This window comes from Nicotiana tomentosiformis, chromosome 4, assembly GCF_000390325.3.
Source record: "Nicotiana tomentosiformis chromosome 4, ASM39032v3, whole genome shotgun sequence".
Lineage (NCBI taxonomy): Eukaryota > Viridiplantae > Streptophyta > Magnoliopsida > Solanales > Solanaceae > Nicotiana > Nicotiana tomentosiformis.
The window spans coordinates 15,852,224-15,878,587 of NC_090815.1; the positions used below are offsets into that span (position 1 = coordinate 15,852,224).

At 35.1% G+C, this 26,364-nt stretch overlaps 3 protein-coding genes across 9 annotated transcripts; 1 reads left to right on the top strand and 2 right to left on the bottom strand.

The window, feature by feature from the left end:
* Positions 1-4,187: 4,187 nt before the first annotated feature.
* On the top strand, positions 4,188-8,943 carry LOC104105750 (BTB/POZ domain-containing protein At3g19850). 2 transcript variants are annotated; one of them, XM_070199581.1, is made up of 3 exons: positions 4,188-4,370; positions 4,591-5,739; positions 6,876-7,039. In XM_070199581.1, exons 1-3 carry the CDS (start codon positions 4,302-4,304, stop codon positions 6,888-6,890), a joined length of 1,233 nt encoding a protein of 410 aa, XP_070055682.1. In that variant the 5' UTR covers positions 4,188-4,301; the 3' UTR covers positions 6,891-7,039. The 2 variants fall into 2 exon arrangements, with proteins under 2 accessions (XP_070055682.1, XP_009612434.1); XM_009614139.4 differs by lacking the exon at positions 6,876-7,039 and adding an exon at positions 8,322-8,943 and having other exon boundaries at positions 4,191-4,370.
* Positions 8,944-9,123: 180 nt separating this feature from the next.
* LOC104105749 (uncharacterized) lies at positions 9,124-18,012 on the bottom strand. 4 transcript variants are annotated; one of them, XM_009614137.4, is made up of 12 exons: positions 17,274-18,012; positions 16,753-16,869; positions 16,471-16,663; positions 16,140-16,306; positions 15,878-16,049; positions 14,483-14,544; positions 12,630-12,711; positions 12,359-12,416; positions 12,084-12,184; positions 10,866-10,949; positions 10,704-10,774; positions 9,124-9,616 (listed from the first exon to the last, which is right to left on the bottom strand). In XM_009614137.4, exons 1-12 carry the CDS (start codon positions 17,732-17,734, stop codon positions 9,490-9,492), a joined length of 1,695 nt encoding a protein of 564 aa, XP_009612432.1. In that variant the 5' UTR covers positions 17,735-18,012; the 3' UTR covers positions 9,124-9,489. The 4 variants fall into 4 exon arrangements, 3 of the variants coding, with proteins under 3 accessions (XP_009612432.1, XP_009612431.1, XP_070055681.1); XM_009614136.4 differs by having other exon boundaries at positions 14,483-14,547; XR_011415278.1 differs by having other exon boundaries at positions 9,584-9,616; positions 10,866-10,977; positions 14,483-14,547.
* Positions 18,013-18,931: 919 nt separating this feature from the next.
* Positions 18,932-26,038, bottom strand: LOC104105751 (histidinol-phosphate aminotransferase, chloroplastic). 3 transcript variants are annotated; one of them, XM_070199583.1, is made up of 11 exons: positions 25,869-25,975; positions 25,717-25,812; positions 25,386-25,627; positions 23,331-23,414; positions 23,059-23,213; positions 22,833-22,930; positions 22,104-22,212; positions 20,549-20,706; positions 20,094-20,236; positions 19,816-19,956; positions 18,932-19,501 (listed from the first exon to the last, which is right to left on the bottom strand). In XM_070199583.1, the coding sequence occupies exons 3-11, from the start codon at positions 25,605-25,607 to the stop codon at positions 19,370-19,372; spliced, it is 1,242 nt and encodes a 413-aa protein (XP_070055684.1). In that variant the 5' UTR covers positions 25,608-25,627; positions 25,717-25,812; positions 25,869-25,975; the 3' UTR covers positions 18,932-19,369. The 3 variants fall into 3 exon arrangements, with proteins under 3 accessions (XP_070055684.1, XP_070055685.1, XP_070055683.1); XM_070199584.1 differs by lacking the exon at positions 25,717-25,812 and having other exon boundaries at positions 25,886-26,038; XM_070199582.1 differs by lacking the exon at positions 25,717-25,812 and having other exon boundaries at positions 23,327-23,414; positions 25,886-25,925.
* Between the last annotated feature and the right edge of the window lie 326 nt (positions 26,039-26,364).

A 26,364-nucleotide genomic window follows, 5' to 3' on the forward strand; every position in this document is an offset into this window, starting at 1 on the left:
CTAAGTAACAAAAAAATATTTTTTCTTCCCCCCTCCCCCACGCCCCGAAATGAGAGGAAAAACTCGGTTGCACGAACGTGAAAACATCTTATTTCCGCCACGAATTCAGACGTTAATTCCTTAATTTTTTTAATTAGATTTACATATTTAGAATTTATAGAAAAGGTAATCCAACACATTTTTTATGATTAGAAATTTATGAAAGATGTTTGAGAAATATAGTTTAAGAATAACATCACGTAACATAAAATAGAAGGAGTATAAAGAGCTTTTAGCATTGATCATTCAATTCGATATCTTTCCATTCCTCTCGAAAAATCTATATCGTTGGATTTGTGGGCCTAAAAGAATCTTAGCTGTTATAAATAAAACTCTTGGCTTGACAACAACATAGCATTTTCATGCACGTAAAATTAGTACAAATTGTCACATCTTTTGTTTCTGGCCAAACACAGTACATGTCTTCATTTGTAATTAAGTGAAAAAATATTGTTTCATCAAGTGCAACTAGAATTTGAAATTTATGGATTTTAAAGTTATCATCGGAATTATAACTCGTCTTAATTATTGAGTTTGTAATTAAATATTTATATATATTTAATAAAAAAATTTAATACAAATACAGAGTGTGAGACTTTAAGCAAACATTATTGAGTTTATCCGAACTCGTACCTAAACGTTCCCTGTTGACCTTGTATTATCTAACAATGACGAGTTTCAAGAATTATTTGAACTTTATAATTTGAACAGAAATTAGAGCAAACATTGTGCTTATATATTTCAATGTGGAGAATTTATATTGACATAAAAAGTACCAACTAGGCAACGGCCTACTATTTTGGAATTATAAACTGCCAGTAGAATTTTGAACTATAGTTTTTTACTTTACCCAACTACAATAGACAAAATAAGGGAAAGTTTGAAAAGCTAATATCTTTTAACTTTTTTGCATGTTTCAAAATTGTTAATGAATCAAACATAGTTATACTAACTAAAAAACATAGACTAAATTCAATCCTAAATCACCATATCTAATCTTGGAAATATTGCTAGGATTAATTAATGTATTTTTCTTGACGTGTGTTTTAGGGTAAGAGACTCAAATTCTTTTCCCTTTCTGTCAACTTTGACATTCCACTAATTCCGAAATTATGCCTCAATTTCAAGCAAGCAAATATCGGTTAAATGAAGCTTTACTGATTATGTCGGTGTATTTAAGCTCATCTCACCGATATTATTAAAAAGAAAAACATACAAGAGATTTTCTATATTTCAACTAGCGTAGCTGGTATATAATTAAATTTCTGACGGGACTAAAAGACTATTAAAAAACACAATAAGCAAAATTTACACGGATTAGCTATAGTGCCTTTCTCAATTTGGATTCCATCAATCATAGCTGAGATTGATGTGTTATATAGAGAAAACTACCATCTATAGCACCTCAAAATTTTAATAGCCCATGTTTATGTTTATTGACAAAAAATGGTAAAAACAGCACGGGCTAGCTAGTTTTCGGACTGGTGATTCAAAAATATCCAGCGTTTGCCAAGTCATTGAAAAATAGTCACTATTTTGCTGCAACAAAGACCGGTCCAGCATAATATACCGGGGTTCGGTGCACTTGTGTATGAACTTCCAGCATATTATGCCGGAACTCCAACACGTGAAAAGTTCCAGCATAATATACTGGAGATTCGAGCACCCGTGTATGAACTTCCAGCATATTATAGTGAACCGTTATACTTTGCTGGAACTCCAATATATTATGCTGGAGTTCTAGTATACTTATGCTCGAACTTCATTATATTATGCTGGAGTTCCAGTATACTTATGCTGGAACTCCAGTATAATATACTGGAGTATTTTTCGGATTTTGAACAGTGTTTTCGTTCAGATTTATCTTTATATGAAAAGTGGCTAAATTTCGATTACTTTGAAAGTGTGACTATTTTTGAATGACCTACTTGTAAATCTAGCTATTTTTGAATTTCTCCCCAAAAAATGGCCTTCCGGCCCAAACATATTACATTTAATAGCCAAAAATATTTATTTTATATATTTTTTATATAGTGACAGTCTATTTTGTATATTTGTTATATAGTGACAATCTATTTTGTATATATTTTGTATAGTAACAGTCTATTTAGTACATATTTTGTATAGTGACAGTCTATTTTGTATATATTTTGTATAGTGACAGTCTATTGTATATATTTTGTATAGTGACAGTCTATTGTATATAAATTATATAGTGGCAGCCTATTTAGTATATTTTTGTATAGTGACAGTCTATTTTGTATATATTTTGTATAGTGACAATCTATTTTAGTATATTTTTTTGTATAATGACAGTTTATTTTTGTATATATTTGTTATAGTGACAGTCTATTGTATATAAATTGTATAATGACAGTCCATTTTGTATATATTTTATAATATACCAATATTCAAATCTATTTTTACCGAAATAAATAAATAAATAAATATTCATGTAAATATATACTAATGGTGGGCCTGAAATTATGATTCTCATCAAAATCAACTAATGACATATATGTGAAAATTGGTGAAAACCAAAGGATTTCCCCAGCAAAGAAAGTTAGCCCAGAAAAAAGTGAGGCAATAAGAGAGAGCTTGAGATTTTTATTCAAAGGGTGGTTGCCCCTCTCTTTTAGCCAATGATTTTCCTTTTCCACTTTTAAAACAAAATCAAAGCCCTTGAATTCCTGGAAATACGTATTACTATACAGTCATTTCTTCAGCATCAATCAACAACATCTAGATCTCTCTTTCTCTGTATCTGTTTTTGTGGTTTTAGTTCCTCTTTTTTGGTACATAACAATTGAGACAATGATGATATTTTATTCGGATTCTGGGCTAACTGGATCGGGTATAGAGACTATATGGCCCGTATCTTGGCCAGGCAAAGCACCAGACAACCGGAGATTCAAAGGTTTTTACTTGCAGCCATGGCGTGGTCGCCTCTCTTTCAGCTATCTGTCTTTGCAGATATGAGCCTCTTAGTTAAATACTTTTGGGCTAGCCACTAGAATTACTTTTGGGCTATAAAATGGATATTGTAATTTTTGGCTATCGGGTATTAAAAGTTTGGATCGAGTGGCTATAAATGAATTTTATTCTATTATATAAAAGAAAGTGTATATTCACATATACAGACAGAGAGACAAAAATACCCTGTATATTTAATTATTTATCCATTAAAAAATCCCTATGCATATAAAAAAAAAAAAGAAAAAAAAAACATAATTGTAGGGACAAGTAGAATCAATTTACTCATGTATTTGCTGCCATAAAGTACAGAAAACTGAACTCGTGATGTTTCTAAGAATCATAACACGTAGCCTCCTTTTATCTTTATGCTTTGAAGTTTGAACTGCTCCCCCACCCCACCCCACCCCCCAAACATGCACGTACTACCTAAAGGGCAATGATGTAGCGGATTCAGGATTTGAAATTGACGGGACATTAATATTGAATAAAAATTTGAACAAATTGTAAAGTGAGTCGAATTCGGCAGCGCACTAAAAGTCACGTTGTGCCCCCCTCCAAATCTACCAATATAGCTACTTAAGTTTTGAGTCTTAGGGTACTAATCAAAATATATACCTGATATTTCAAATATATATACATATATACATATGTTTTTCTCAAAATTATCGGGGCCAGTGACCCCCTATCCTAAGTGTAGATCCTCCTTGTAAATATATAGTTAAACTTATATACAATAACAGTACAAAAAAAAATTACACTATCAAATTACCTAAAAATAAATAATCTGAAAACATAAAACAAGTAGTGGCATGCTTCATCTGATAATTACTATGTGCAATATAGCAAAAACAATTTTTTTTGTGTGTATATAAACTTTTGAATCCTCTTTAGATTTTAAAAAAAAAAGAAGCTTTTAGTGTAGTAGCAAAGGTGGATTTAAAATACTACATGTAGCATTTTGGCATTTTGGTGAATTTACTTGTTAGAATTGCTGGCTTGGCTACCGAAAACAAGTTAGTTGCTACAACAGATTAAGATACTCCAATAGCGTAAAGATTCTTTATACTGTTATTATATATTCATATAAATTAAATCCATATACATATGGGTGGGGGAGTATATCAATCCTTTCACATGTAACCAATTGGGGGGGGGGGGGGGGTTATATAAATTCTTTCACATGTAACCAATAGCTTGTGAGAGGCTATTTGTATCTGTCAATTACTAAATTCAAAGCACTGTTCTTTTTTTCACTTGTCTTGGTTTCATTCAGTGCAAAGTTAGCCATGCCATTACAAGGTCTCTGTGATCTGCAAATCCATGTAAATGGTCAACACACATTCTTTCTACACCAGGTAAACAACCAATCTTTTAAGTCTGTAGCGAAATCAAGAAATTCAATAAGAACGTTCAAATTTTAAACTCCCCGTGTTCAAAGTCTATCTTTTTATTAATAACAAGTAGTATTTTACGGTATAATTTTTCGACAAAGGGTGTTCAGTTGACCATCCTTGCCCACGTATAGCTTCGCCCTTGAATTAAGTAATTTACTAAACAATTTTTTTTTTTCTGCAGAAAGTCATTTCAAGATTCTCTGGAAAGCTGAAGAAAATAATCAAACAAGAAAAGAAGAAAACTCAGATAAAGAATTCAGGAATAGAGATTCTTGATTTTCCAGGTGGAATAGAAGGCTTTGAATTGGTTTCAAGATTCTGTTACAACAATGGCAACATTAAAATCACAGTCTCAAATGTGTGCTTACTCCACTGCTGTGCAAATTTTCTTGGAATGACAGAAAAGTTGTCAACTTGCAATCTGTTGCATCAAACAGAAAGCTTTTTTGAAGGATTATTTTACTGGTCATGGCATGATATTATAACATCACTTAAGAGCTGTGAATCTTTCTTGAATTATGCAGATTCTTGTGGTTTAATTCAGAAGCTTATGACTTCACTTCTAGCCAAGATTGCTCAGAATTCAGATATTAATAATCTTTTTGGTTTAGCAACTTCATCAGCTTCCTCTTCTTCATCTTCTGAACAAATGAAGCCAAGTTCAATATCAACAAGCAAAGTTTGGTGGTTTGAGGATATGACCATTTTATCTCCAACAATAATAGAGCAGTTTTTGAGGACTTTAGGAGCTTTTGGAAGTGACAATAACAGCTTACTCCTCACAAGATTCCTCCTTTATTACTTAAAAACAGCAGCCCAATATTGCAAAAGTCACAACAATATAGACAATAATAGTAGTAATTGTCACAATCTGATTTCAAGAATTGAGTACAGTGGACTTGCTGATACAGCAGTTAAAGGTGTGGTTTTGATGGGGAAAACAGCATTTTCTTGTAGAAATCTTTTTTGGGTATTAAGAATTGTTTGTGGATTTGGGATTAGCAAAGAATGCAGGGGTAATTTGGAGAAATTGATAGGTGGGAATCTTGATCAAGCAACACTAGATGATATTCTTGTTTGTGGACATAATGGAGGTGTATATGATGTGAATCTTGTGCTGAGATTGATTAGAGTTTTTGTTCATATTAATGATAAAGTTTCTGTACAAAAGTTGAAAAAAGTTGGAAGATTGATGGATAAGTATTTGAGAGAAATTGCACCTGACCAAAGTCTTAAAATTTCAAAGTTTCTTGGAATTGCAGAGAGTTTACCAGATTATGCAAGGGATTGTTTTGATGGGGTCTACAGAGCCATTGATATCTATCTTGAGGTAATTATTACTCATTTCGTCTCAATTCAGGTGATACTCTTTCTTTATTAGTACTCAGTCCGTCTCGAATAATTTGTCGTGTTTCTTTTTCACATGTCCGTTAAGAAACATTAGTGAGAAGGTGTTTTAGACTATTTTACCCTTGTTATGTCCTAAGATATGATCTTTGAATATTTACTTTATGCATGTGCTATCTTCTTTTTCAAAAAGCAAATATTATTAAGGTTAAAATGAAAAAATATAATTTATTTTGTCTTGAACTTTTAAAATGATAAATAATTTGAGACAATTATTTTTAAAAATTATGACAGATAATTAGATACAGAGGAGTACGTTAAAAAAAAAGTCTCCTTTCCTAATTTAGAAATAATTTACACCCAAATATCTATTTGTTTGTTTTATACTACAAGTTTCAAAAATCTTCATTTTTTTCTTAAACTCTATTCTAAATCAAACATCGCCACATAAAGTGGAATGAAGGGAGAGGAGCCGTGGAAACAACCTCTTGCAGAAATACAGGGTAAGACTGCATACAATATATCTTTGTGGTCCGGCCCTTCCCTGAATCCCGCACACATAGTGGGAGTTTAGTGCATCTTGGTGCCCCTTTTTTCCCTTCTTATCCATGAAATAATATCTGCTACTGATTCACTGGTCAATAGTAGTTTAAGATGCCTTTAAGATGAAAAGTCTTTTAAGGTTTGGACAAAAAGCTAAAGATATGGGATAAGACAAGAAGATGTCCTCCCATAAGGCAATACTTTTCAACTTTTGCATCTTTCTTACGGTGAAACGTGTGTCTTTGTGGAAATTTTTTGAATCTTTTTGGGAAAACCCCACAAGTGTGCAGAAAATTTCAGTTACTCCACTTGTAAGAAATGCAAGATTTTTTCTTTTTCCTATTTTTCAACAGAAAAATATGCTCTAGTACAATTTTAGCTTTAGCTAGATGAGTAGTACATTTTACTATGGTAATATACTGACATGCATAACATGCTGTGGGTCCTTACAATCATACTTATGGATTTATCTCTTATTGCCTTACTGTGAACTGCAGATTTAACATAGTTGTCATGATATGAATACAATGCAAAATATACTTCTCTTTTCTTTTTATGTTTTTTCTTTGTTGGAAGGTACAAGGCTTTTAGCATATGACAGAAATAGCTCATAATTCATTAATAAGACATCTATGTAAGATTGTAAGTCGTTTGGTAGGATGCATTAGAGAAAATAATATATGTATTAGCTTTTGGTATTACTAATCCATTGTTTGGTACAATTTTCAATCTATGTATTACTAATGCAAGTATTAGTTATACAACATATTTGATATTATCCTATGTATAACTAATACATAGCAAATCATGGTATTAGCTATACCAAGACTATTAATACATGCATTAGCATGGTTAAAGATAAAATTATCCTTAAAGTCCCTTAAAGCTAAAGAATATGAAGGGTATTTTTGTAAACAACTAATTTTCTTAAATATTGTGTAATGCATTTTAATTTTTAATACACCACACCAAACAGTGAATAACAAATAATCTCGGCATAACTAATGCCTGCACTACTAATTCATACATTACTAATTTCTGCATAACTAATACACCTTATTCAGCACTATTCGTATAGACGACCCCATAGCATTAATGAGAAGACTCAAATGTAAAGCATTTGAATTTAGCATAGCATTTGATTTTTGGACTTAAAAGGAAAAGTAGTAGGGTCATTATAAAAGTTTGTCATGGGAACTTGTGAACTCATTAATTCATGAGTACTTTTATGTAAACCAATCAGTGATCTACATGGGACCCCCAAAATAGTTGCTGCAGCATCTTTCATGGACAGTCTTGAGTTAAGTTATTGTAAGATTATTTGTACTAGAAACTGTTTTAGGTAGTTATAATTGATTTTCCTTTGTCATTGTGTTCTTTCTATTTCTTATTGCCTTTGTCCTTTTATGTGCTGAATCCTTTCTATAAATAACTCTTTCATTCTAAAGAAATTTCCTCCATCCTAACATGATTGAGGTGCCATTTGCTAATTATGTAGTCCTCCCATTTCATTTTGTATTGTGGTGTTTTGATTGAGTATAGAGTTTTAAAAAAGAAAGAATTCAGACACATACGTTATTAGAACTTGTGATCTTAAACTGTAAGCATGTCACTAAAGATAAAATGTGAAATTTAAATTTCAAGGATTTTGAAATATAGAAGAATGTCATTCTTTCTTAAACATATTAAAAGGGAAAGAAAAGAAAAAAAGAACAGCTCGGTGCACAAGACATCCCGCATTCGTACAAGGTCACAAGAAAGGTAGCACCCCACGGGGTGTGATGTAGACAGTCTACCCTAATGCAAGCATTAGTGGCTGCTTCCACGGCTCGAACCCGTGACCTATAGGTCACACGGAGAAAACTTTATCGCTGCTCCAAGGCTCCCCTTTTAAAAGGAAAGAGCGTCATATAAAATAAAACAAAAAGAATAGTGTTTCTGCAATCATTCTTCTTTTCATTTTGCCTTATCTATTATGTTTCTTGCATCTGAGATGGCACATTTGGTGTAAATTGATTGCAGTCTCATCCAACCCTTTCACTAGAGGAAAGATCAAGACTCTGCAGATGTCTCAACTATGAGAAACTAAGCCTTGAAGCATGCAAAGACTTAGCAAAAAATCCAAGAATTTCACCAAGAATTGCTGTCCAAGCACTTGCTTCTCAGAATTCTTCAAGTATCCCAACAACAGACAACAATTTTGTTAAGGAAACAAAAGTCAGCAATAGCCAAATGGTTTTGTACAAGAAAAACAAGAGTGACAGTTCTAGTTCAAGTGATCAACATATCTTGCAAGAAGAGGAACATGAATATATGAGGCTAAACTTGCAAAAAATGCAGTGGAGAGTAGTGGAGTTGGAAAAAATTTGCAAAGATATGAAAGGCCAAATGTCTAAAATGGTGAAATCTGGGGTAATGGTTCCTCCTGCTCATACTAGAGCTTTGCCTAGGCTTTGTAGAAGTCAGGACTTCTGAAAAAAACAAAGCGAAAAAGGGCATATGTAGATAATTCACAAGTGGAATCCATCCTTTCCTAGTTTTCTACTGTAAAAGAATGAAATATTAATTTCTTTCTAGATTTTTTGCCTGTAAAGTTGTCCTTGCCAATGTAAAAGTACTCAGAGCAACAGATTTTTGAGAGAAAGCTGTAGCAAGTAACAAGCGATTTAATTTAAAATGTCAACTAAATTCTGAATCTAAGAAGGGTCAGATATTTACCTGCAAGTGATCAGTGATGAATACAACAGCAACAATAGGGTACAGGAAAGGAAGCTAACATTTTATCTGCACAGTGAACCAATGATGAATGAAACATAGAGGAAACTGAAAAATATGACAGGGCATCCCCTGTATAGCCCTATCATACAGAGAGATTTAACAAAAATGAATATTTGGCTATACATGTGGAAAATAAGCGGCACTGCACTACAGGGTATCGGAGCCACCTTGTTATCCTCAAGATGATCTCTTTCTAGGGTCTTTCTTTAACAATCTTATACCAGCAACTATTAAGGATTTTCCGATTTTGTCAAACTATGAACCTCTCTCTCTCTCTCTCTCTCTCTCAGCAGAAACATGTACCGGTAATTAGGTTACAGGAAAAAAAAAGTTACATCTTTAAACTTGAGCAGAGTACAGAGGGGCTCGCTCCTACAGTATAATCCACATGGAAATTGGTCGTGATCATCTATCAGCTACTGTTCTGAACTGTCTGTGACTGGCATCTCTCATCTGCTTCCTGGGAAGGACCGATCTTACGCAGAGACCGGTACTGCAACCGGACATTTTCTCCACTGTCAATAATCTTAAGCAAATACCTGCAGGAAGTGAGAAGATCATTTTAGGGATCCCTAAACAAGGAGAACTATACCTCACTCTCAAGAAGGATAAATATTCCAGCAACTTTTGAAGCATTACCAGCGCATTTGTCTAAAAGTATTATTGTCTCAGATATCCAGCAAACCAGTCAAGGAACCAAATAGTTGTTTAACATATCATTGTGGCACCAAATACTTGTTTAAAACATACCGTAAGGGAAATGGTATTAATCTCTTATGGCACTAGAGGAATGAGAAAATTTGCAGGAACTAAATATTACAAGCAGCTGAAATGTTTTAATGTATTAATCTCTTATGACAGCAAAGAAATGAGAGAATTTGCAAGAACTGCATTATCACTAGCAACTGAAATACGACTCTTCAATAAAATGCAACAACATTTTTTCAATATAATGCAACAACATGACAAGCTAATCGCTTTTATCTCAATTACTTTATAGATATAGAACGGACGAGAAGTCTTCAGATAACACACATGCTTTCACTGAAAGATTCATTTTGTCATATTGGACTAAAAGCTCCTAAAAACTTGATTTCATTGAAAATTTTAGATGATAATTGTCGCTTGAATATTTCAATTTGACATACCAATACACACTTTTCCTGTAATAAGGTATATCTATTTCTTATGTTATTATAGATATGTGAATCGGACAAAATTGAATGACAGGATATGTCTGTAAACTTAAGTGGTTAACTATGACACAAACATGACCTTGAGTACTTGATAGACTTACAATGATTCACAGATTACAACTAGCAAAAAAATATCCATAATGTCTATCATATTTTTTCTAACTAATGCAAGACACCATAAACTACAATTGAGACTTCCTTGCAGACCCAAAGACTACTCAAATGATGTCAAAATAATAGCTTAAGTTTTGAGCTGTCAAATTGGTTACTTCCTCTAAATAGGATAGCTCTTGCAGCAGTATCACTTAGATTTCAGTAATTTAAGCTAAAACACTGCACCGGATATTCCATGCAACAAGTGTAATGATCTAAATTGACATTCATATTGCAGTAGTACGCAAAATATCAAGGAAATGCTCCGGTAGCTAACCAGCCATTAAGACACTGTGACGTGATTACAGCTTCTTTTCCAACAAATTTATCTGGTGTCCTCCTATTTCCCTGCACAGTTTAGCATTCTCATTGCTGTAATTCAGTGAATTCTTTCCTATAGCTTTGAAGAATTTAAAATGCAGAGTCACAATGATCTCACCCTTATAACAACTTTCTCATTCACCGAGTATGGATACTGAACACCTTTATGGGGTCCATTTTCGGAAGGAACCTCGCCATTTTCCTGGAAGGTTTGAAGTAATGAGGATTTTCTACGAATCATTAAGAAATTCAAATGTCAAACGTTTATAGGTAAATGAAGCAAGAAATTTGAGATTTGCCCGAGACATCTCCGTACGGTACTCCAATGCATTAAGTTCAGCTTGCTATTGTGAAATATGATTTTATCTAACTATATGTTACAGAGAGATGATAGATAGCAATTCAAATGACAAATTTCCAACCTCACAGGATCATTAATTATCAGAGATTCAATAATACTTTCAATCCACCTCCCTAAGGGGGAACTCCGAAAGTATGGGCAGTGTTGTGCCGGTGTTTCAGATTCCTAACCATTCCAGCACTAGCTTAACTGGGGAAAAGCATCCCCCTTCCCCAACTACTCGGTGAAGGGGAACACTACTCAAGGAACCTCCCAAGAGTATGAGAACGACCTATCCTTAAGTTAGGTAAATGACATCACTTATGAAGAAGTCAATTGTCGAAGAGTATTATAATAGGTAAAAGCAACAGACATAGGACTGGTGTCTAACCTAGAAAAACAGATTCGTGAGCACCAGTGTCCTAGTAGTTCAGCAGATTATTCAATTAATTGTGTGTCTTCTGTGGTTTTCCTTAGTACCTAATCTAGAACAGAATTCAAATATGGATGAAGATCAATATCATTAAATCCAAACTTTTTTCTATGCCAGAAAAGGATTGCAAAAGCTGCATTAGACTTGCTTTCTCAAAATCACCTATGAAATCTGTCAAAATCTACCAAAGAGAAGTCCTTCAACTAAGTTTCTTTCTTTTCTTTTCTCTTTTATGGAAAGTCCTTCAACAAAGTTTTGACTTTACCATTAAAGGAAAAAGATATAGCTGAGAAAAATACATATAGAGGAACGTGATGCCATTATACTTTTTTCCAGGTACATAATCTACATTACCATTTTTCACTTGGTGATTTCAAAATACGTAATCTTGTGTGCACTTGAGACGTAAAATTATCCAAAAATCGACTAGGATATGTTAGTTGTCATGTCATTGCATAAAACCAGATTAAGATAGTTCCTTTTACCAAAAAGCTGAAGACAATGAGTTCTAATTTAGCAGTTTGGAGGAAAAGCTGCAGCAAAATGGGAAGATCAAAGCTTACCCTATTGTCTCCCACTTCTTTTCGGCGCTTTCTAAGAGCTGCATTGTGGAAGAGTCTTCGCTCATCCTCGTGCTTCACCGCCGCAGCCGCAGCTCTTAATACTAAAGATGAAATCCATATTGTAAATCAGATTGCAGAATCAATAAGAATCATCATAAAAAATTTAATAAGAGTTGCCAGAAGAGAATCCGGTAGAGTGCATACGAAAATACAAAATTTTAAAAAAAAAGCCTGGAGGGAAAAAGATAGCAGGTAATAAATGAACATGAGCTCACCAAGGTTAGGAATTAAGGAACCACGCTCAATTTCCGCATTGCAGAGGGTACATCTTGCCTGCCATGAAGAGATGAATGTGATCATGTTCTTGACTCATTCATCAATCACCCATGCAAGTGAAGACAACAGCATGAAACCAAAAAGGAAAATGATTTCCAGCAAGAGTGGCTTTGTAACGAAGCAATTATGCCATTTCATAATCTCCACCTTCTAAGGAGAACAGGAAAAAGGCTAGCTAGAAACAAAGTCAAAAATCATGCCAATTCCTACCATATCAATAACCCTTTTCAGCATTAGACCACCAAAGGAATGTCCACATGAAACAAACATAGCATCTTCAAGGAATGCGCCACTGCAATGTTTCACATTGTAACAACAAAGTTATTATATTTGGCAGATGAAATAACCAATATTCAAATTAACCATTCATATGTAAATATAGAAATTGAACGGAGCAAGAAGAAGACACAGATAAAAGCTGGTGAAAGAAACAAACAAGAGATTACAACTATCAAGTTCAATAATGAGGTCTACAAACTTTCTAGATCAAAAATTGATTGGAGCAGTTGATATTAACATGCTCAGTCTAACCACAGCACACAGTGGTCATGCACTAGTTTACTAGTTTAAGAGCCAAAGAAGAGTAGGTATTGTAGCTTTTCTAGAGAACAAGATACTCCTACCTTTCCATAGGAAAACACAGATTCATGTTCCAAATTCTTTATCTACTTCTTGTCCTTATTCTGGTTAAGTCTCAGAATAACAATTGTGGTGTGCAACAATGAGAATCAAATATGTGAAATTTGGGGATACAGGAATTGACATATCCTTTTTATGCTTGAGTTCCTCAGGGCCTCATCATGAGTGAAGCCACTAGAAACTTGCAAAAATAGCACAGAAGATCATCTTAAGGCTTGTTGCAACATCTCACAACTAGTATGAGATATTTGTAGCCTGTAACCTTCGGTTCTAGACATTCTGCAACATGTAATAGCTCTAGCAATATACATGTTTTAAAAATAAAGCTTCACAATTGAAGATGCAGCTTTCAATTGTTTCTTAAATTTTGCCAAAAACATCATTTCACTTTACTTAATATCCCTCCATTTTCAGATGGCAGAAGGAACTCACAACAACTCAACTAATGGTGGTAGAGGTTTTCACTTATCTGCTTATTGCTTTTCCGTTCTTGGGGGTAATGGGGTGTGAGCCGCAAGTAAGTGGGACTTTGTTATACCTCTTTATTAACTCCACATAATCTAGAGTAACAAAGGTATCTGTAAATATTTCAAGCATAAAAAACTTTTCTATGGAACTAGCTCACTTCCATAGAGTCGTGCATGTTTGTTCAATAGCTCATAGCTCCTGTAACCAAATCGCTTTTGTTATAAGAATACCATTTATAAAGGGCATTCCAACTCTTTAGACCATCTTAGTGGTTCTGTTTGCAAGTATAAGGCATCTACGCGGTAATGTTATGTCTCTGTTAGGATTACAGATGTCTAGCATTTTTTCCCTTCAAACATCCCTTATCCCTCTCTAGCCAGACTGTCCATATGATGCATGGAGGAATTGTCTTCCATATATTCTTTTGTAAAATATAAATGTTCACAAAATTTATGTTTTTGGGACAAGGGAGACTTTGTAATTAGCATGACAGAGATTATGGATTTCTTTAAGGGCAGAGATTATGGACTTGTTTGACTCTAATTTTTAGTGGAGACCAAGTCCTGATTTTGTACTATCTACAGTACCCTCATGGTACTGTTTATTACTAAAATGACTTTATCACTTAAAAAACAAAAACAGTTATCTAGCATTATTTTCTTCCTTTTTTTATTTTTTTGATAATGTTGTCTAGCATTATTTTCTTTGCATATTTTTGAAAAAATATAAACTTGAAAACTTCTGTTTAACCTTTAGTCAAACTAGGAAACCTTAGTAGAGTAGAGAAGTGTTTGTTGAACTTCTTGCTATAAGTGGAAGTAAAGGATGTCCATTTACTATGTTAAAAATTTGAGACTGAGCAAGTATAAAATTTTTTATTTACTCAAACAGTAAATATGCTGCTATATCTAACCAGAAAAGAAGGGGGAAAGTCCACAAGACAAAATAAAACTTACGATAAAGGATCCGAAAGAACACTTCTGAGTGATGGTTCCTTATTTAAATTGTCTCGAGTTACCTGCTGATCCAGACAAAGAATGAGATGTCTTCTTATGTTGTATGCAGATCAAGATATCCATTGTCCAATTCATGTGGTATGCAATGAACGTAAAGAATATCTAACATCAACTGCTTTTATTTGCATCACAAGGGGGAAAAAATCACTTTTTTATGCAATTAGAAAACATGTGTTATGTACGGAAGAGTATATCCAACTGAAGCTTCATCCATATCAAAAGACAAGGCTATCCCAGGCCTAGTATGTAAAGAAATAGACAAATTTAGAACTTATGAATTGATATTTCCTTTTTTAAGATTGTCTCGAGCCACATGTTGGTCTTGACCTCGAATGAGATGTCTTCTCTTCTCCTAAAATGAGATGTCTCTTCATGCTGAACTCAAATGAAGATATTCATCCTCCAGTTCATGTGAATTGATCAGCAAACAAAGAACTTAATCTTCCAGTGATTTACACCCATCACAAAAATATATTTCAATTTTTCGTCTGATTATTATCCAAGGAAGAATATTCGTCCAAATAAAGTTACATATGTAGCAAGAGAGAAGTATCCCCATGCCCAGCATGCAAAAGGAGAGAGACGTTGAAAGAGAAAAAGTGACTTGGGAGACAAAAGCCTCCTAGAAAGTGTCATGTTTTTGCTGAGTGACTACACCTGAATCATGCTTAACACTAGATGCTCATGTGTAATGAAGCTGTTGAAGACAACTGTTTTTAAACTTCTTTGGGATGTACTGAGTCGCCTAGCACTGTAAAAGAAACTTTTTGAGGATGGACTGGTTACAACATCATGAACGGGATGAAAGAGCAGTGGATTATCCTTCTTGTGGTATGCTTGGTGCTAGGGAGAGAAAGAACCAGAGGTGCTTTCAAGGGAAAGCCACACTAGCACAGTTTCTGAAAAAGTACCTTAATGTTCTAGCTCTCTGCTGGTGTAAATTAATAGATGCAGACGATGAACATAGTTTCATTGACGTCACTAGTTAATTACAGGGAGAAAAATGATTGTTTAAGGGTGTTTTGCAACCAACACAATCTTAGTGCTGGCTTTTGCCATGTTAATGAGATATTTTGTGCACTGATCGAGAAAAAAGTTGATAAGAAAAAAGGAAGAGATTTTGATTATGAGGCACTCGCATCTATATTGATTTTTTTTTTTCACATTTAAAGCTTCATGTGGATGTAAATCCATAGCTTACTTCAAGTCCATCTAAATTGAAATTTACTCAGCACAAAACCAAAACAGACCCCAAAGCATTAAAACTTAGCAGAAAAACTGTGCCATTGACTTCAAGAAAAACAGTTTGATCATATGTAAAGAAATACTACTTACATAAGCATTATCAGTATTACTAAGCATGTCTTCCTCGGCAGAAAGGTCATCCATAAACTGGCTTACAGAAATTGGCACGTAGCTCTGAGGAATAACATGACCAGCAGCTGCAATCGGAGAACAATCCAGTATCGCATTGCTCTGAGGTATAAGCCTAAATGCCAGGGATGTCCTACAAGATGTAGCTCTACAGCTCAATAATTGAGTAAAACTGAAAATTACCCTAGCAACAATTTAAAATCTCTACAACCAATGTCACTACCTTCCACCACAAACAGTGCCCACATAGTTATCAGCTGCACCCCTGTATACGGCTGCAGGACGAAGGCCGGCGGTAGCATGGCTGAGAGCCTTACCAGTAAGCAATAGTAAATCCCCAGGGCTCAAGCCACTATCTGCTAGATACCAACGACCATTGGGATCACAAACCTAAGGATAAAGAAGAAATAAACAAGGAAAATGATTGATGGCACAGAGGATCCAGAAAAAAAGTGATTTTACAACGAGGAGTCAGAAAAGAAGTTATAATGTATTAGTTGGAAGCTATGCACAATCCAAAACTCAAACTAAAGATCTGGAATTAACAGGAATACCTGAAGACCAGAAGCATCAGATGAAATTAGTGTCAACAGCCCCTTCTCTACTTCACCATTTGCGACTTGCTTCCCTCCACCAATAGCTCCTTTCCCATTTTGAGAGGCGGTACCGGAGAAGGTTGCAAGAAGAACGGACGAAGAGGCCTCATTAACGGGCAATGGATTATCATCAAGCAAGTGATCGAAAACACTGCAGAGCACGACGTGTTTGGTCAGAATCGCATTTGAGACATAAAGAGGATTTGAATGATATGATAAAGCCTAAACAAAGTTCCTTACTCGCTTCGCAAACGAAGGTGCCGTGCGATTGCACTTAAAGAAGCACGAGCTGCCCTTCCCATGCATCGGAAAACTTCAGTCATGCATGGGGGAGAAGAGTCCATGTCTTCTAAAGGCCTAACACGTAAGAAGCTGATTATCAAATCTTTAATCCCATAAGGAAAAGCTTGTAACATCTAACCTTAAATTTGAGGAGAAGTTTGAGACTAATAAAATCAAACTAGACAGTCTTAGAAATAACAAGAATGTACTCAAATTCAAATAGAGGAAACCTTTAAATCGTTGAGTTCAGAATAGGGGAACTGCTGAACTGCGTTGCAAGCTAACAGTCCATGGCTTTAGGTACTTTCTATCGTTTCGAGCAAGTAAAAATGGATATATTTTCTACCGGTTTCACTATATTGATTTTTAGCTTCATCATGGAGATCTCTCCTCGATATTCATATTCTTCCAACATTGTACTGACGGGGTATATAATTTAGACACAATCAAGAAAAATCACATTAGCTTCTAGTCCTTACCTTCCTGCCCTGTATATATAAACCCCACGACCACTCTTGCTACCAGTGCCGGCCCCACCATTCTGAGCTACCGCCCTCGTCTTAAAAAAATACCTAACTGACTCCAGCCCACACCGTAGAACCGCCGTGCCTTCGCCGCCGAGCTCAATCACTGCCGCGTTGTGCCGCATAAGCGATCCGGAGAGAGCCTCCACGGCTCGCAAATAAGGCCCAACCGGAGCTCCATCGTAAGGTGCAATATCGGAGAGTTTAACTCGGGCCAACGGCGGCAACCCAAGTTCTACAGAAGGCGGCCCAATTGCATGGTCCCGACCCAAAGAAAGTGGTGAAGGTGAAGGAAATTGAGTAGTAGCAGCGTTGGGGGATCTAAGAGCAGGTGGAGGAGTGGGATTGATTGGGTGTGGTGAGGGTGCAGTGGACTGATGGTGATGCTGATGCTGATGCATCATGATCATAACCATCGATCATTTCCGTATGTGCAGAAGCACTGTGTGTGTGTGTGTGTGTGAGAGAGAGAGAGAGAGTTGAATTAGGGTTTATGTAGTTGGAAAGATGAATCTTGTAGCTGGAGAATTCTGGAAATGGGAAGTTGTTGAGATTTGTTAAAGGAAAATTTGAGAGGTTTTTGGCTGCAGAAAACTTGAAATGGAGTTGAAGCGCTGATAGTGGTGAAGAAGACGAAACTGTTCCTCTTTTGAGTTCTTTTTCCCTTCTTTTTTTTCTGTTTCTTTTTTGTTTCCATTCGTATTGCATTTGGGACCCAACTAATATCCTATTTGGCCAAGGTTCTTCCATCCTAAAATACTTTTTTTTTTATTTTCTTTTCAAATTTAAACCTTTGGTCAAGCTTTTGAAAAGAAAAAAAATGTTTACAAGAAGAAACATAAACCGTTTTGGAAAAACAGAAAACCTTTTTGGGTCAAACACTAATTATTACTCATAAGTATTTTTTAAAATTAATTAGTCAAATACCACTTGCTTATCACCATAAGTACTTTTGAAGAAAAAAAACACTTCTCAAAATAAACTGATTTTTGAAGCTTGGGCAAACGGGCTATAAATTCGAATTCGCCTTACAAAATCCCACATCCCACTTTTGATTATGATTCAAAATTATTTTTAAATTGAAGTTCTATTGGGACCAAAAGAAAATGAATTTTTCTTTTTTGGTAAAATATAAAATTGATCGGTCGGCTGAAACTAATAGCATTCGCTATCAAAAAGTATATATATATATATATATATATATATATATATATATATATATATATATATATATATATATATATATTATATTATATAATATACATAAATACCAAAAAAAAAAAAAAATTTACCGCTATATGGAAACGACTAAAAATATACATTTTTTTTTTTCTAACAGAGTAAGTCGTCAACAGTTTAACGGATGCAAGATTACTTAATTTCGATTAGTAAAGGGAAAATTTGACCCTTCTCACTTTTTTCCTTAATTCTTGATAGTAATTGCTAAAGTTGACAAGTTACCATTTTGACAGTGGTAGTCTCAATACTTGTGATAAATTGACAACTCGCAATCTAGCATAATACAACTAATTATGTCAGTATGAATGTTTTAGATACACAAAATCTGCATAATCGACGTGAACTAATATAACTTTGAACAAACTGCAAAAGAATTTTAAGAATCTTACTTTCTTTCTTGCATAAGTAAATATTTATAATTTTTAAGAGTCTACTTTTACTGCTTATTGCTTGCTTCTTTCTCGTCTTTCTTGAACCGAGGATCTACCGAAAACATCTCTACCCCACAAGATAGGGTAAGGTATGCGTACACACTATACCCTCCAGACCCCATATGTGGGATTATACTGGATTTGTTATTATTGTTTATATATAAAAAAAACAAGTTTAATTCAAATCTGCCACTTATCAGGGAGCCTGGAAATTTCCAGCATAATGTACACTTGAGAATCAAGATCACTCTATAACTCCTCCAACACAAGAACTGAATTCTGAAGAATGACTTGTTTGCAGTTAGCATAAATAGCAAAGAGTAACTCCCAGTTCGTCTTCATCTTGAGAGGACATAACACACTTCAGATTTCGTCACAAGATCAATAGAAGTGCTTGAGGCATTTCATTAATGCCTCAGTGTGTTCAGGCTTGCCTACAGACACACGAACGTATCCCTTCAGTTCTTTGCTATTGTAGTGACGGATCATCACTCCCATTGTCGCAAGGTCCTCCTGCAACACAAGTTTTTACCGTTAAAATGTAGGAGAAACAGGAATGCATTATGGACTTGCCAACCACTTCAAAAACTCGGAACAATCTTTCCGTAAACAGAAGATGATAGAAACCAGGTAGTTCGTCAAAATGCTTTTATTTAATTCATGTTCTTTAATACGTCATTCACCTTGGTGTCAAGCTTCTAACATAGTGACGTTCAAGCCAGAACGAAAAGACATGAGGCCAAATTAAACAATAAAATGAATTGGAATAGAAGAAGCGACAGAATTGACTTTACAAGAATGGAACTTAGTGATACAAGTACTTTTACCTTCAATTTCTTAGCATCCATTCCAGACGTAACCTTACAGAGAATGAAATTAGAATAGCTAGGGTATGGATCAAGAAATGGGACTTCTTTCAAGAGATTAAATAGCCTCTCTCTTTCTTGCACCAGTGCCACTTTCACATTCTGGCACAAAAACGACACAATAATCAATGAAGATTTCAAGAAAAAGGTATGATTTTCTTCACCTATTAAAGAGATTAGAACATTTGGGCAAAGTTATTCAACAACGCTCAATGTGAATGTTCCATATCCTAAAGTACCTCCAGATAAGCGGGATTCTTTAGTGCAGCACATGCAGCAACTTCAGCGGCAACAGACACATTATATGGTTGCTTTGCTCGCCAAAGGAATTCAATAATACTCTTTGGAAAAGCTCCATATCCTACTCTGAGTCCAGCTAAACCTGAGGATTGGGATACCACTTATATTAGTCAACTATACTTTTAACCCCAAACACCCATTTATCACACCACTTGTAAATACTAATTTCGGGAATAGGAACACACTGGAAGTCTTCATTACTATTACAATTTGATTATATGACAGGACCGATTACAATTTGATTATATGACAGGACCGATTGAGATGAACATGTAGTAGCCACAAATGATAAGATTTTGCACTAATCAGCAAAAAACAATAAGGGGCATATGGGTTTTCAAAGCACACAAATTGAATATTTTCATACATGTTAAATAAAAAAGAATGAACCTACCAGCTCTTTTGCTGAATGTGCGAAGAACGATTAGATTCTCATGCTTCTTCACCCACTTCATCTTAGACTCCATTCCAGAAAACTCAACATATGCTTCATCCAGTATTACCAATATGGGCAGATCAAGTATTTTCAATAGCGTTGCATCGTCAATTATACTGTTCAATAACAAGATAAATTGTCACATTAGAACGACAACAATTAAAGGACGTTGGTATTAAAATGTATAACGGCAAACAAAGCATAAATAATAAAAAGTCAACACATTGGAAAGCGAGCAAATTTACTGTCTAAATAGAAAATAAATTTCGATTGTCAAATTCCCTGAGGTGCAGAAAACATGCGAAAATCTGGAAAGCGTCCAGAAAAATATGTGTAACATACTATTTGATTATCTCAATAATAAGTTTCTAATCTTTGCTCATTTTTCTTCATAATTGCTAGTAGCTCCTTTCACACCAACGACGTCATTCTTTTAACTCTTTCATAAAGTGCATTAATTACTTAACTAATCAACTGTTTAAACAGTATGCTGTGCAGAACAACAATGTCTTCAAGCTACATAACTTAAACTAACACCAATTGATGAGAGCCTTCTAATCTCTTTTGAAGTCCATCAGAGTTATCCCAAAGAACAAGGCATAGACATAAACCATAAAGAAACCAAAAACACTACCCAACACAGTAGCAGGACGCATATACTATCTTAAACAGTCACAGGTTCCCTCAGTCCAAATGCTACAGACAATTGCTACATGCACTCTTCCAAAGACCCTTCACTGATAAAAGTCATTCCAGCCGGTAGAGTATTCTTCGTCCGCTTAAGATACCAAAAGAAGGCCACTGATTATTTTGTCCTTGCAATGCACATGTCCATTTCAATACAAGTTTACAATTGCTACTCCTTGTTGAACTTAATATTGCTTATTGTGCCCAATCAGCTGTAACACTGAGATACTGTAGTCAAGGACAATACCAAAAAGACCTCTTTTTATTGGTAATAAAAAAGGCCTTTTTGTCAAGGCTATAAGCTCTAGAAACTAGTAATAGTTACCTTTCACAAAATTGGCAACAACAAATGTTTTGGGTGCAAGTGTAATCAATCTATATAAGGCTCAAGACAAGGTAAAGAATGACCTTGGCAATAAAATGGGGAAAATGGAGCAAAGAGAAATTGAAGGAAAAGAGCATTTTCGCTGGAAGGGGTGTGTAGAAGCTTCAGTGGAAAATGATGCTTCATCCAGAAATTACAAAGCCACCATTTATGATGTGAAATACAAGAAAAGGATTTTTCGCTTCCATATTTACAGGGTGCAGTATAGAATTACTGGCTAACTTGAAATTCTAGCAATAATTTCCTAGTACTCATTTTCTCCATCTCGTGGACTTAGAGAATAATGAAAAAAAAAAGAAGAGAAGGTGCAACTGAAAGTTTTGAAGATGATTTTAACTTAGACAGGAAGAAAAGCAGAGAGAGACTCTCACAGCAGTACATTCAAGAGAAGCAAAGTACAACCACAAAGAGAAATAGACCAGAAATACAATGCAGCAATACCTCCCATCAGGATTATTAGGCGATGTCAGAAATATGCACTTTGGTTTCTCATGTTCAACCACTTCGGCAATCCGTTCTACATCCAGGCTAAAGTCTGGGTTCCTAGGCACTGCCAGTTTGACATAGCTACAGATTAACAATTATCGATGAAAGACTCAACAATAATCATCGCATTGAAGAAAATTAGAAGTATCATTTTATTTCATTTTGCTTCCATAGTTTAAAACATTGCTTTGTCTGAATGTAGAGTCTCTGGATTTTTTATTTTTTTTTTATAAGGTAGAGTCTGGATTTTAATTGTACTCACTTCATTTCTCGCTTAAACTAGACATTTTCACAGTATAATATTACCAAGCAATACGTCATTGATGGGCCAATGCAACTACTTGTTAAGAAAACTAGAAGTCCACCAAAAGCACTTAAATAATCAACTTACGTCAACAATGTTGAAAGCTAGGATTCCAACATTCTTTGGGGTGAAATTATTAGATTCCGGTAATTGTTTCAGTAATCAAGAAGAGCTGGTACCAAACTATAAATAGAGGTCATTAGATAATGTCAAGTTTTGGTCTTTCTGTATACCATTTATATTTCTAAGATCACTGCCAATTATATTTTCAACCAAAGATTATTTGCTGCACGAAAACAAGTTCAAGACTCCTCTAGAAGAGGAAGGAACTAAAATTCGGTATGATAATAATAAAGAACATAAGTAAAGCTCGTATCTACCTTTGATGACATGTGCACCATTTACAGCTGCATCAAATTCATACATTGTGAAGGTGGGTGGACAGTCAAGAATCTTGTCACCAGGATCCAATACGCACCTGCAGCAGAGAACAGTTAGATATCTAAACTGTAGGTCAAACAAGGACTATATCTCAACATGCCAAATACTTAGAGTCAGCATTTAGTTAAACTTTAGATAAAAGGGTAGTCTAATCATAATGCTTACCGCATTATCAAATCAATGAGTTCATCTGCACCGCACCCAGCAAGAATATACTCAGATTCAAGGCCAGAGTCTTCAGCAAGGGCAGCACGCAAGGTACGGCTTTCAGGATCAGGATAAATATATGGAAATTTCATAGCACCCAAAGCCTCGATTACCTGAAAGAAATTCAGCAGCTTAAAATTGAGAAGGCGGAAAATAACTACGCAAAAAGGAATGTCCCAAAAGAAATCTTTTCCATTAAACAGTTGGCATTGCAAAAGATACTAACTTGCCTCTGGAGGAGGGCCATATGGATTCTCGTTAGCGTCTAATTTCACAATGTCCTCTGGCTTTCTACCAAGACGAGTGGATAACACCTGTTCAATTGCAAGCAATATTTTACATGCAACAAGAATATAAAGAAAACATCACATTTAACAGATTATTACCAATCATGTGGTGGTTATTTATTCATTATATCCCAGATAAATGAGAAGGAAAACAGCAAGTATATCAGATTTTCACCACAGCACCTTTTCTTTATATAGCAAACACATGATTCGATCCTTAAATAGAAACCGTATATTTTCGGGAGAAAGAGAGATAGCGAGAGAACTTTACATGTCATGTCTACCGAACAAAAGGAGAAAAAAGAAATGAAAATTATGAAAAAAAATTTGTAAAAAGAACTTCTCCATAGCCTTTTCGCCTATCTAGATAAGTAAAGAAAAAAGTATCTAGACTAGTTCACATACAAAATAGAAACATGATATAATTAATTCCTCTGTGCCTAATGATTCAAGACTCAAAGGGTCTTTACTTATATATAATTTTTCAGCCCCTACTCGGTGCTTTATTGTATAAAATTTAGCTAACTTCTCAGAAAATCATTCAAGACCCAAAGGATGATTACTGGAAATTATTGTGCCAACAAAATACATTTTTCATTAGGTAAACTTTATTACTGCAAATATCACACATTTCAATAGCAAACAGTTAGCAGCACGACTTGATATCACAAAACCTGCTAAGCTGATAAACCAACAAGTACCTACTAAATAGTGGAGAACATCTGATGTCCCTAAGGCTAAATGTAACAGAAATAGATAGACAACATAGTTAATGACAAAGATCGGATGAAAGGCGGTAAGCTACCCCCCCCCCCCCCCAAATCCAGCATAGAAACCTAGTTTTTCACATTTTTAAGTTTTCATCCTTTCAAACTTCACAAGTTTCGACGGTTTCCTTTTAATATATGCCCTCCTCCTTCCCCAAGAAAGCCAATGTTTCAAAGTTTTCCTTTACTCAACTTCTTAAACACCCCCCCCCCCAAAAAAAAGGAAATCCTAGCTGCAGGATTGAGTAATTTAAGTAGTGAATTCAAGCCTTGGGAGTCTTTTTGGTTTGAATTATTCAAACCTGATTTACTCAACACAACACTCAACTATAATTGGTGCATTTTCTCTTATAATACAATCAACTAGGGGTGGCAAACGGGTCAGATAGGAGCGGGTCGTAAACGGGTAATTAAAAAAAACGGATAAATTATCCGACCCGACCCGTATTTGATACGGATAAAAAAACGGGTTATCCGGCGGATAATATGGATATCCATATTATTCATGGCTTCTTGAATATGATCACTTTTGGGAGAATTCCTAGCCTCCCAAACTTGAGGAACCCTTTACAAATGTAAAAGTTAAACCAATTAGTTATCCATTGGTTATCCATTTTCTAAGTGGATAATATGGTTCTTATCCATATTCGACCCGTTTTTAAAAAGTTTATTAACCAACCCATTTTTTAATGGCTAATATGGGTGGATAACTGTTTTCTTTTAACCATTTTGCCAACTCTACAATCAACTTAAACTCTTTCGCCTATAAATGTAGTAAATGTATGTAATCAACCATACAGAAAGAAAGTACGAGATGGTTCCTGCTTATTCATCTCAAGAAAATAAAAGGTCCTAGCTGTAGAACTGAGCATTGTCAGTAGTAAATTCAGGTCTTTTGAGTCTTTTTGGTTTGAAATATTTAACTCGATTTATTCAACAGACCGCCATGGGATGGATGAGAGTCATCCATCTTAACCAGAGGTCTCAGTTTCGATCCATGGGAAGGGAATGGAGAAACTCCTAATGCTTCCCCCTTTATAGGCCCTAGTCAGAGCGAATCTGGATTAGTCGGGTCAGTGAGTTTTGGCCTATACCCCCAAAGAAAGATTTACTCAGCACAATATAAGGTCGACTATAACACAATTAACATACTCATTCACCTATAGAGAGAGTAAATAACATGTAATCAACCATATAGAAACAAAATAAGAAAAGAATCCTACATATTTACCTCAAAAGGCAAAATGGGTTGATAAGGTGACAATTTAAGAAGATGGGGCCGGATAAAAGCATCCCCGGTCACACTTTGTTTCTGTTGACTTTCCTCTTGCACTGGCACTGAGGCAGCCATGCAAATGATTCTCCTCCTCTGATTTTTTTCAATTAAACAACAACTGGGTTTTGCCCTACCAATGCAAATAGATGAAGTGTTGCATAATTCAATTACACCCATCAATTGAGACTTTTTATTCCCTGCATTCAAAAGTTTATTCTCAAAATTTTAAAGCAGAAAATGTCAAAGTAAGAGCTAAAAACTAACAACATAGTGATAAATATTCCACCTTTAAGGTCTTGTTCTTGTAAAAAATCACAACGAACTATACAAATTGGAGTTGATGTTTTGCAGCTGAAAATATCACGAGAAAAAGTATATATATATATATATATATATATATATATATATATATATATATATATTTATAGAGAGAGAGAGAGAGAGAGAGAGCGTACAACTCAATTCGGCGGTGGAGAGGAGCAAAGTTTTGCAGCCAAGGGACAGTGGCGTCTGACTTGGCCAAAGACGGCGTGAGTTGAATTTGGGTTTAGTGCACCAGTAGCCACTTTTAGGATTGTTGTTTAAAACATAATCAACATTTGCAATACATTAAAAATATAGCCACAATATAAAAAGAATGGCACATACCCGTTTCTTCCGTTCACTTTTTTCATTACAAACTTACAACTTACTCGGGATAGTGTCCTGAATTCAGTTCTTACTGTTCAACAACAACACAACCCAGTATAATCCCACTAGTAAGGTCTGAGGAGGGTAATGTGTACGCAGACATTACCCCTACTCTGGGATAGAGAGGCTGTTTCCGATAGACCCTCGGCTCCCTCCCTCCAAGAACTCCCCATCTTGCTCTTGGATTGACTCGAACTCACAACCAGTGGAGGGTGCTTACCACTAGAGCAACCCACTCTTGTCT